This window comes from Echinops telfairi, unplaced genomic scaffold (genome assembly GCF_000313985.2).
Source record: "Echinops telfairi isolate 266 unplaced genomic scaffold, ASM31398v2 ScPeMD7_21;HRSCAF=78, whole genome shotgun sequence".
Taxonomy (NCBI): Eukaryota; Metazoa; Chordata; class Mammalia; order Afrosoricida; family Tenrecidae; genus Echinops; species Echinops telfairi.
The window spans coordinates 10,162,386-10,174,711 of record NW_022103918.1 but is presented as its reverse complement, the minus strand read 5'-3'; the positions used below and the strand labels follow the sequence as shown (position 1 = coordinate 10,174,711).

The 12,326-nt window shown below is 40.3% G+C and overlaps 1 protein-coding gene across 3 annotated transcripts in view; it reads left to right on the top strand.

Moving 5' to 3' along the window:
- Window positions 1-12,326, top strand: part of LOC101662850 (SRY-box transcription factor 5) — a 234,923-nt gene that overhangs the window by 191,627 nt on the left and 30,970 nt on the right. For all 3 annotated transcript variants that reach the window (XM_004700182.3, XM_045288472.1, XM_045288471.1), the window contains one exon: window positions 8,013-8,158. In XM_004700182.3, coding sequence (XP_004700239.2) covers window positions 8,013-8,158 — 146 coding nt within the window. The remainder of the gene's footprint in view (window positions 1-8,012; window positions 8,159-12,326) is intronic.

Genomic DNA, 12,326 nt, shown 5'->3' with positions numbered 1-12,326 from the left:
GATTTTAGTATAATCACTCTGTGTAGCCTTTCCATTTTCTTTAGTTGCTCCAAGCATTATTCAATATTTCAACCAACAAAAAAAAAATAAATCCTTCAATCCTGCCACTCAAGGCTTTATTTTTTTTCCTTCAATTGTCTTAGTTTGAGAACAGCTGGGCATATTATTCCCCCTTGGTTTCCTTCCTCCAATTGTTTACACGTTTCTTTATAATACTTCTTCTTAAGTTCTCCCATGGAAACCTAATCTTCTGTTCAGCTCTTTTACTTATCATTTCTTTCATTTGTTTTAGCTACTCTATGCCCAGGGAGAGGAAGATGAGGCTTTCTACTCTTATTAAGAGTTAGTCTGTGAAGCCCACAGGTAAAATTCTACCCTAGAGGGTCTCTGTGGGTCAGAATTGACTTGATCACAGTGGGTTTGGCTTTGTTTTAAGATGTATGTACTTGTCAATGGTTTGGCCACTGCAGTGAGTTCCATTTCACATTTGAAGGGTGACTAAGCATCATAGTTTCAAGGCCTCACCAGTTTCAATATGAGTTTGAGTTCCACAGTTTTCTTCCACTTTATCCAGGAACCTCTAATAGTAGTCGTAGATGGGCATCATCTAGTGCTTATGATCTCAGGATCCTCGAGACTAATGATCATGTAACCCATTAGTCCATTAGATTAATTTTTGCCACCTCTGTGTTTTGTTCCATTGTGTCTTAAAAGCTGTAATGAATTAAAACTGAATTAACAGCACCTGGTGGTGTTGGGGAGTACACATTGGGCTGCTTATTGCAAGGTCAGCAGTCCGACCCCATCAGGCATTCCGTGGAGAAATGATGTGATTTTCTGCTTGGAAACTGAAAGGAACAGCTCTATTGTGTCCTGTAAGGTCACTGTGAGCTGGAGTGCATTCAAAGACAGTGAGTTTCTTTTGTTGTGGTAACAATAATAACAAAGTCTGGGTATGTCATGGAATTCTTCCTTGAAGTGATGATGTTGAGTAACGTCCAAAACACACTAGAAAGAAATGATATTTAAGTAAAGAAACTACCCCATCGGCAGAGAAAGTAGAGTAAGGGTTATTTTTTAATAGGAAATGGTTCTGTGCTGGATTCATGGCAGGAGGTCACTAGTGAAACATACATGAAGCTGATATTATGTCAGGGGAATCCAGACCCTAACACATCATCACGGGTCTGGTAGGCGCAATTGTACAGCGGTAATAAGTAAAGATTATAGTAAAGTCATAAAGAGCATGAGAGATAGAAGACAGATAGAAATAATGGAGTCAGACATTTCATAGTAGCAATGCTCACCTCAGCCTCACGTGGTGGTCCACATGGAGAGAGAAAGAGATATTTAATGCTAACCAAGGCTTTTATATTCTCTGGGGACATGCAAGCCCCCTAATTACAGGTGAAGACCTATGGCACAGGAAAGGGTTGTGCTGTAGGTAATACAGTAATGGGAGGGGGGTGATCTAGGGGTATTCATGAAATAGGAAGAGGAGGGATGGGGGTATACATGTGGCAAGATGGGTGGATGCTAGATTCAGGATAGCAGCCTAACTTTAGATGTCACTGAGCCGGTTTGACCTGTTCCCTGGCTCAAATAAAGAGACCATTATCAGTAGGTGTGAACTCCACCTACAGGAACTGAATCTGTGACTGCGAGCCTTTAGGGAGAAGTAGCCCATTGTCCTTAGCAGCAGGGAGCAGGCCTACCCCTGGTGTGACTAGACAGTAGTCTGGCAGCTGACTGCCTTCAGGGAAGTAACTTGACAATTATTTACCATTAGCTGCAAGCAGTGTCCTAAATCTAACATATATTTGGGAGAAATCTTTCTGTTTCCCACATCACTAGTGAAACATAAATGGAGCTGATATTTTGAAGAGATTTCTTGTTAAGTGTTTGGAATGTATCCTATAAGGATGCTTTAGAGCAGGGGTCCTCAAACTTTGTAAACAGGGGGCCAGTTCACTGTCCCTCAGACCCGTTGGAGGGCCGGACTGTAGTTTAAAAAAAACACTATGAACAAATTCCTTTGCACACTGCACATATCTTATTTTGAAGTAAAAAACAAAATGGGGCAAAAACACCCAGTGGGCCGGATAAATGTCCTTGGCTGGCCGCATTGGCCTGCAGGCCGTAGTTTGAGGACCTCTGCTGTAGAGGACCGTTACGGAGTGCCTGGTGCCAATACGCTAGGGGAAGGTTGCATATCACTCTTCTCTGTTAGAACATTTAAAATCTGACATACTGACATTTTTACAGATGTTTGAGAATTCATGCTTGAAGAAACTTGTTAAAACTTTTGAGTTAGCATTCTCAACATTCATATTTGAATAATTTATTAATTTTTTTCCTCAGAAAAGTACAGATCATCATTTTCTGATATCCTTCTTAAACCAGTAGGGTACCAAGAGATGAGGTTTAGTTTCAATCAAATAAAGTAACATAGAAACAAACAATTGTCTAGATAGAATATTTTGGAGTGTTTTCTCTGGAAGCAGAATAGGAAATTAATTTAACCAGTATGAGACAAAATATCAGGAAACCAGTTAGCAAGCACACAGTTGAGAACTACAAAAGCAATTTCTTTTAGAAAAATTAATACAAGACTAGTCCTAATTAGACAGAGGTAAAAACCAAAACACCGAATTTAATGCCATCGAGTTGATGCCGACTCATAGTGACCCAATAGACAAGGTAGAACTACCCCCTGTGGGTTTTCCAAGACTGTGAACCTTTACAATAGAAGGGCCTGTCTTTCTCACACAGATTTGCTTGTGATTTTGAACTGCTGACCTTGCGGTTAGCAGCCCAGTGAGTAAGGACTGCACCATCCGGGCTCCTGACAAGCAGAGATGAAAGATGTCCTAAATATCCGACTTTCCCATGAACCATTTAGGAGAAGGCTCTCATTGTTGTGAGTGTCAGTAAGCCCCAAATCCAAAGTAGAGATGTTCACCGAGAGGACTCTCGGGTCAGATAATAGGCCGTAATTCAAGTCTCAAGAAATATAGGTCAGGGAAAGGGAAAAACAAACCATATGTGGATCCAGAGCCCACAGTGAAATGTCCAAAAGTCAAAGCATATCGGCTTGCTCATTCAGGAAGGGGAAGTCATGGAAAGAATGGCTTCGATGGAGGTATAGACTGTCTCACGGCCAGCAAATCAATTCTGACTCAGAGTGACCCCGTAGAACTGTAGAACTCTGCCTTTGGGTTTCTGAGGCTGAAAGCTATACAGACCTTACAGCCTCATCTCCTTGAATATACTGGTGGGTTTGAACTACAGATTTCATGGGCAACAGCTCAGTCCACAGCCCCACTATGCCACCACAGTTCCTGCTGCAGACCATATCCCCAAGGAAATAAAAGATGAGGACTCAATATATATCCCACCCTAACATCAGCTCTAAATAAGGAAGACCAAAGAATTGATGCATTTGAACTATGGTGCTGGCAACGAATATTCAAACCACCATGGATTACTGAAAGAACAAGCAACTCTGTCTTGAATGTAGTGCACCTGGAATGGATGCTCCTTAGAAACCAGGACAGTGAGACTTTGTCTCACGTACTTTGCATATGTTATCAAGATAAACTCGAGGAGGGGCCTTGAGAAAGAAGGAGACTTTGGCACAGTGGCCGCAACAATGGCTCCAACATAAGAACAATTGAGAGGATGACTCGGGAGCAGACAGTGTTTTGTTCTGCTGTGCACAGAGTTGTTATGCGTTAGAATTGCTAAAACAATCATCACACTCCTGTTTTATCAACAAAACAGACAACTGCCTCCAAAATTGGATTATTGTCACAGGCAGAATAGAATTGGTCCTGCAATTTCCAAGACTAAATCTTTACAGGAGTAGAAAGCTCCATCTCTCTCCCACAGTATGGCTAGCCAGGACCATATGAAGTAATTAACTACATCTCTAGACGTGAATTAGCTTTAACAAAAGCAATGACCATGGAGATGGAGGAAAATGAAAGCTTGTTTAAGAGAAAATAAAACCTGATGTGTAGGTTGAGATGGTGTCGAGCCAAAGAGGAAACTTCTCTGTCAGCCTGGGTTACCCTGTGTATGCATGTAGTCAAGCCAGAAGAGCTATCTTCGTTGACTCTCAACGGCCCAGATGGAGAGCTAGACGTGGTTATGGAATGCAAAACGAACAGAGTGAGCCCCTGGAAGAACAATGAATTCCTTCCTGGACTTGTGGCATGACAGATACTTCCGGAGCATTCCAGTAGAGAAATGAATTATAAATATGCATATAGAGATAAATCAGAAAGGAATTTAAGAAGGCAATAGATATCTTACATTATTAGGGAACTCTCCACCAAATCATTGAAACATCCTTTAACCCAGGGTAGCATCCTGTGTTCTAGCTCCTTTCCTTGAATCTTCCGAGCATTTGGTTTACCTAGGGGGAGTTACCTCCATCTCGGAAGAGACTAATGAGATTTAGAAATGGCTTTTTAAAAATTCAAAGAATTTACCTAGTAAAAAGCAAAGATAAGATTGTAATTAGGGATTTCCCAACTTCAAAACGCATGCTTTTCCTAAGAATTGAAACCTGTGACCAAAATCTAAGGAGAAGGGGGGGGGGGGGACCCAGGCAAGGATCCAGTCAGAGAAGAGGACCCAGTACTATTATGAGAAATAAGAAAGGAGGAGGTTTCAATAAAACGGAAGAGGCCATCATTCTGTGAGGGGGAGAAAATGTCTCTTGGATTTGACACTTCGAAGACGGAGGGAAGCAGAAACAAGATTGCATGCAGTAAACAAGGATGGAATGGAAAACCACGAGATAAGTCTTGGGGAGCTTGGTCGAAAAAAGAAAGAAAGAAGATAACCAGAAGACAACACAAAGTCAAGGGGCTCATTTCATGCACTTGGGGCTAGAACCCCAAGGACGTACTTACAAATTGAGGTGAATAGAAAGTAGGGTAGATGATAGGCATCAGAAAAGGAAATATCATAGACCAAATGAAAAAAGAAATCATCAGTGACCCATGTCATTGCTGTTCAGTCAATTCCAACTGATAGCAACTCTAGGGCCGAGTGGAGCTTCCTGAGAGGTTCCAAGGCCCTAATCTTTATGGAGGCCGACTGACGCCTAGTTCTCCCACAGAGCAGCTGCTGGATCATAACCACAGGCTTATTGGTTAGGAGCCCAGTGCTTCAGCATTGCACCACGAGGACTCGTGTTTCTCCTGGAGAGATGCCGAAATCTAGAATTCAGCGATTAACCATACATTAAAGTACAGATACATTTCACTGTAATAGGAAGTTATAGACAGCCAGATGGGGATAGATTCCAAGTTAGCATAGTGTTGGGGAGGAGGGCAACTGGAAGATCCAAATTCTCTTTTACTGGTCCTTTAAAATCAAGCCAAGGCCCTTTGCTGAGACAGGGAGGGAGTCTGTGGATTAGAACTTCGGTTCCTATGAGGAGAACAAAATGTCAGGAACCTGCAAACAATCCTACGAAGATCCAACCTGTACCGTCTAAATGGCTTTGTGATTGAAGACAATTGGCACAAATGCTAGGGTAGCACACTGCATTTTAATTAAAATACAAGAGTCTCTAAAAGCAAGAATGTTAATTTTCCTGTGAATACTTAATTTCATCCACGCACAAATAAATATACTTCTCAAATTGGAAATAGCCATTACAGAACATAGGTCTGTCAGTTTGTCACCCCCATAATAATTTATATTCCTCTTGCGTCCATTTTAATCATTTTTCTACACAATGTTATCTTGGCAGCCACTAAAAAGCATAAAGAATTCATGCCTTCATTCAGTTTCATGTGCCAAACCTTTTGAAATATATTTGTTACTCTAGGGGGGCTCACTAGACTACCTAGAAACCAAATAGACTACATAAAACATGATGCTGGTCTGTGCATAATATCAGAGAGTAAAAAAATCAACCTGCTTCCTTTAAAATCCTGTGAACAGATACCGCAACCATCTCAGTACACGAAGAAATGTATTTCTTTTTTAGAGTAATATTGTTCATAAACAGAAAAAGTTCAAGAACAATTTATTAGGAAAGTTGTTCAGGAGATATAAGGTGTAATATAACCATCTTTTGTAGTAGATATCAAGGCATGTCCTAGGTCTAAAGAGTTGTTATCAATTCACATTTTATTTATAATGACCAGAAATCTGCTTCATTCTTTAAACAATTTCCAATGACTTAACTCTTGAAGGTAAAATAGTAGCTCTAATGCTTCCCCTTTCTGTCTCCTATGCTCGCTTTATCTTTCTGCCTCAAAGAAATTAGAAAACCAGGTCTAGTCTGGATATAAATAGGGGCAAATAGGCACGGATCATTTAGAACTCATCCAGCACTAAAACACTGCACTAAGCTGACATGAGTTTCTGCAACAGAAATGTTTTAAGCAGCAAGAAAATATTCTGCGTTTTTTTGGCAATCAGAAAGAAGTGTCTAGCAATACAACGAGGATACGTAATCTGACATGATTAGACAAGGCTTTTTAGTACCAGAACATTCATAATTGAGACAAAGAAAGCGTATTAATAACACTTTCGTAACACGGCAGTTAGCCATTTTATATTTCCTTTCTTTAATCTTAGTGTTTTTCAACAAATCATGGGATTTAATAGCGTGTTTTGGCAGATTAGAGGATTTATGGCCCAGATGTTTTTTGTTCTAAAAATGGATTAGGGTGTAAAGTTTGCTGGAATCCATGGAACATGTTGAGGCAAGCCGGTCATTTTATGTGTGATTAGTGCCTGCCTTCTGTCTCACAGTCCCTCCATCTGTCACCATTCACCAATGGATCTGGTTAGATTTAGCCTCGTGTCACAAACAAGTCCCTTTTCTGGGTAATTTCATATTACAGATTCGTTTTATGTCATTTTATGCCCTACTTAAAAGATAGTGAGAGAATAAGACGATAGATATTAGCTTTCCTTTAAATATGTGCAAGACAGTCTCTGTTCATTGGTATTCTACCCTGCGATCATAGAGATCATTATAATAATGTGCATCATATAAAGAAATAACTGGTATTGAATTAAAAATGACGTTCAAACTAGTGCTCCTTAAACCTGCTGGTCTTTAAATGAAATTATTTGTCAGGTTTAGTTTTACAAACTGGATTGTGGAGCCATCCACTAAGCTGGACATTTGACCATCTTATTAGAAGTGTGAATTCAGTGTAGCCACAGGAGCCCCTGGTGGTACAGTAGGTTAAGCAGTCCTTGAGTTGTTCCACAGTAGAAAGAGGTGGCAGTCCACTTCCATCCAGACCCACGGCGCCGGGAGCCTTATGGGGCAGTCCCCCTCTGCCCTGTGGGACCACTATGAGTCAGAATCACCTCGACAGCAGTGGGTTAGTTTGGCCTTCGAGAGTTACCAGTAGCCATAATTATGTCAAATGATCGCAGATGCTAGGTTACATTTTGGGCTGCAGATTTAACATCTCGATGATTGTAAGTTTTATCCACAGCAAACCACTACCACGTGGGGTTTATTTGACCAAAAGTCAATTTGGGAGGAGGGGGGAATTCTGTTCTTTCAGTCAGTTGGTGTTTCATTCTTTCCCTGTATACAAACACACAAACTCTAAATTTTCCAAAACTAAGAGAGATTGAATAATTAAAATAATTATCAGTACCTAGATTATGATGAAAATAGAGACACAATTTTTCCATTAAAAAAAAATCAGAGATGGCTTTTATTTATGCACTATAAACTATTCAGATAATAACTAAAGAAAGATTTCTTTCCAAATATTTGAAAGCAGCTATGTTTCACTTAAGTATAGATTTTAGTACTGTTTCATTTCAGATGTTTGGGACCACATTGATACATGACTATGTAAGTCAGGCCTCAGTGATTTTTCCTTATATTTATTCATATTACATTAATCCCATCGAGAAATTATTTTGTGCCAGATTCCAGCCATTCCTGGAAGTTATTATGGTTTACTTATGTACACCAGGTTACAAAACATACTCTTCATTTACCTTATCAGGTTATTTAAATGACCATGATGCTGTCACCAAGGCAATCCAAGAAGCTCGGCAAATGAAGGAGCAACTTCGACGGGAGCAACAGGCGCTTGATGGGAAGGTGGCTGTTGTGAATAGTCTGGGCCTCAGTAACTGCCGGGCTGAAAAGGTCAGTTCTCAGAATAACTCCAGTGCAGAAAAGAGTAAATTGCCCAAATGGTTCCTTTTCAATGATCTTTTCATCTCTTCACCTCCAGAACCCTGATCCTTTCTCTCTTCCTTTTCCCCCTATCCGTACAGAAGTCCCTTGGCCTATCCGACCGACAACCATCTGGGAAGGGGAGGAGTTATAATTCTCTCCTGGCCATCTCCAAATCCTATTGACGTGAATTTCCTCTTCTGTGCCATCAGTTTCTGTGAAATGAAATGGCATTTGAAATACCTGGGTCTGAGTGGAAGTTGTGCTTTATGGAGATGCTTAACGTGTATGTGGGGATGAGCTGGATTGGATTTGAAAACACTGAATCTTCTTTAATCAGCATAAGCTCGGCTGATACCCGTGCTCATATTCTAAGTACTTAGAATCCCAAGCTTGTCATAATATGTTCCCCATGCAAAGCATCGCCAAGTGTTAGGTGACTACGCAATTTTGGACATTATGATAAAAGAAAATGCACTTCTTAAAACTTGTGCATTATTACTATTCCTGTGGCCAGCTAAATTTATGAGTCTGAGATATAAAAATGTCCATTTTCCCCCTAAGGATACATTGTAGTTTGATCAGAAAAAAAAAGATGTTATGAGTTGTTATTATACACTACCCAGAAGAATGTACCTTTTCGGGTAATATTGGATATGTATGTTTTAAATTGAAAAATTTTTAAGTTACTGAACAATTATATATATATAAACTAGACATTATAAATAAAAGGGAAAACTCAATGACATATCAGTACTTTAAAGGTAAGCATCATGAAAGTGTATCAGTCAAACAATATTGTACAGAATAGGCAGACTGCTAATTTGAATAGCTTTCTTGTTTCCCAAGTTTTATATGGAACTAGACTTGTAATTTCATAAAAAACTCGCCCACTGGAAGTGAGGTGCGTGTGATCGTCACAACTGTGCCTTTCCTCTAATCATAATGTAGTCAGAAAAGCGAGAGAAAGCATTTCCATATTGTTTTGTGTCTGGAAGGAAGACCCAAGTGTAGGTCCATCTACACCTCGCAGCCTTACAACAGAAGAAGGGTAACATTAGTGCCGAGCGAAGGTCTGACAGTGTGACAGGTGAGCACCAGAAGGGAAAGGGAGAAGCAAAGTGACAGGCCGAAGAAGGAATGATAGGAAGGATACAGGAATTTCTATTCCAATATTTCAACATTCTTGAACGGATGCTTGAACAGAAAGTCCTTTTCTCTGCTCCCCGTGTAGAAATGAGTTTAACACTCAGCCAGACGCTAATGCAAAGTGACTCAAGCTATTCCTCGCAAGCATAGCTAAATTGCCATTATTTGTTAAGCGCATTGAATTCAGCTGTGGATACAGCAGTTGGCTGCATTCAGCAAGCATCTGTACCCTCCCCCAGATACACACACCCCCTTAGTCCTCCAAAGCAGAGACAACTCTACCTATCTCCCCCCTCTCCTCCCCTGTGCTGGCTGGGAATTGTCAAGTGACAACCTACCAAATCCTTTTGGACAGGAAGCCTTCATCCTGAGTTCTATATACTTGCAAAACAGGCCTTGTGGTTGGATCAGGGAGCCCATTAAAAGCACTTTGATGGTATGGAAATTCATCTTCATGAAGCTCCTAGGCCCCTAAGCAGCATGCTGTTTAGCTGTGGTTACAGATCAGTCATTCACATCGGAGGGCAATAATTGTGCTGACGGCTTGTAAGGCAATCGAAGTACATAAAATAATCCTGGGCCCTCCACCATGGCACTGTGAGTTAATCTTCTCTAATACCGATCAGCTGCTGTTCTAACACATGACTTTCTGCCGGCTCCCGCGACTCTGCCCAGCCTTTTGATGAAGTAACATGAGTAGACCCATCTGCATGCACTTTATTCCATACATGTCCACTGCTGGGGACTCAGTTTCTCTTCTTGTTCCACTCCACATCAGACTTTATGTTTCCCCTCTGATTAGCACCTCCTATTTGCACTGTAGGTGTAGGGGTACTTTTGTCGACAGCTTCTGCTTGCACCTTTCTGTTCTTCTGGTAGAGGTCCAGCTACTTTTTAAATACATCTGCGTTTCATGTAATATTTGCCACGACCTACTGGCCAGCTTGGATGTGTCCATTCTCATGAAGTTTATTATTCCCAATCTCTCATCATATGTTTTCAATGACGTTGAGTTATATTTTTCAAGACAAAAAGTACAGTGGATGAAGAGTTGGGCTGCTACTCATAAGATCAGCAGTTCAAACCCAACAGGTGCTCTGCAGCAGGAAGATGAGACTTTCTGCTCCTATAAAGATTTATTGTCTCAGAAACCCTACGGAGCAGTTCTGCTCTGTCTTAAAGATCCACGAGGAGTAGTGTGTTTGAGTTGTGTCATCTATAATAATCCTCTGTTTTTTCAAGTTTATAAATAAAAATCATAAATATGAAAATGACGCAGTTCTACTGTTGTAATCATGTAGAGTACTCTAATAATGTGTAGCTAAACTTATTATAGCCGAGGACCTGAATTAGTTCACCCCTGATTTTACTCCTGACACTTCAGCATGAGATTGAAATTGTTGAAGCTTTCTTTGAAGCAGATATTCTTGTGATTGCCTTTTCTTATTGTGCCAGCTTAGAGGCTGTTTCTGTAATATCAGTGGTTGATTTAGCAGTCTATATAAATCATGATGAGATAATATTGTTAAGTTTATATCTTTCAGTTAAAGACCAGCTTAATATTACCTCTACTAGACATGAGGAACTGTGGTGTGTCCTCGAGACAGTGTACTGAACGAGCAAATTCATGTACCAAGTTTACAGTTTAGATCAGATTATTATTTTGTTTATTAATTTGCACATCTTTCCATGTATTGCCTCACACACAGAAAGTGAATGGGGATTCCATATTATTTAGCATCTCTGACAAAGGGGCATCATCCCCTTGACTAAAGCTTAGTCTTTCACTAAAGGGACATTACTATGTATGCTATATATTTTTCTAATGTTTGCCTTCTAAATAATCCAACAAACCCACTGCTCAAGAGCCAGTTCTGCATTACAGTGACCTGATAGGTGGTTTCAGGGGTTTGTAAATCCTTCCAGAGGCAGACAGACACACCTGTCTCCTGCCGAGTGGCTGCTGGGTTTGAAAGGCTGGGCCTTGCAGTGAGCAGTCCAGTGCTTCTGCAACAGCACTGCCAGGCCTCCTTTACCCTTTAAAGAGGTTTTTTATCATCACTCAGCTTTATCCAGGGCTACATATTGCTATCAGGTTTTAATTTTTGAATTCCCTCCATAGTTCTTAATAAAAGGCATGGACTATACATATGATTCATTAATCATATATTTTACACAACCCCTCACGTAATTTGAATCCTAAGATTAAATTTTCCTCTGGAAAATAATACTATTTCCCAACCTAGACAGTAGGTGAACTATAAGGAGGTAGTGAAAGATCCCAAGAAGCTGTGAAAGAGGCAGGGGGCCAAGAAAAGAAATACAACCTTTTCATGGTTCATTTTTTAAGTCACTCTCTAAAGGTGATTCACGTCATGGCCTGAGATCCGGATACAGAGCCCTGAGGAGGACATAGATACCTGTTTCCCATGGGTGCACCACTCTGGCACACATTAACTTTGTTCCACGTTTCAAGTAGACACAAGCGCCATCCCACCTATAAGGTCTTAATTCTGAAAAACTGTAATTGGACAATGAAAACAATTAAAGGTGTGAAGTTAGGGGAGAATGTTTTTCAGTGATATGTACCAAAACACATACTGAAAGTCATTTATACTGAAACACATTTTAATTGAGGACTTCTAAAAGATTTCTCATTTCTTTACTTTTCTTGGAATTGTTTCAACATACCCAAGAACTGTGTATGTCAGGTTTCTTGGAAACTCTGGGACACAGTGTTATTTATAATTGTCATCTCTGGTTAATTATAGCCTGATTGTATATTCAAATAATGTTATCTTTTATCACATCGCTGTTACAGACTAGTGTATGGATGAAGAAGTGAGCTGCTCAGGTAGGAGGAGGATTCAGAAAGAAAGCCTTCAAGCATTTACTTTTTTAAAAGCATTGCTTCGCTTTGTTATCACCTCCTGCAACAGTTTGACCCTACAATCAGCTGCCTACTCAGGTTCTTGGCTTTGTGCTTGAA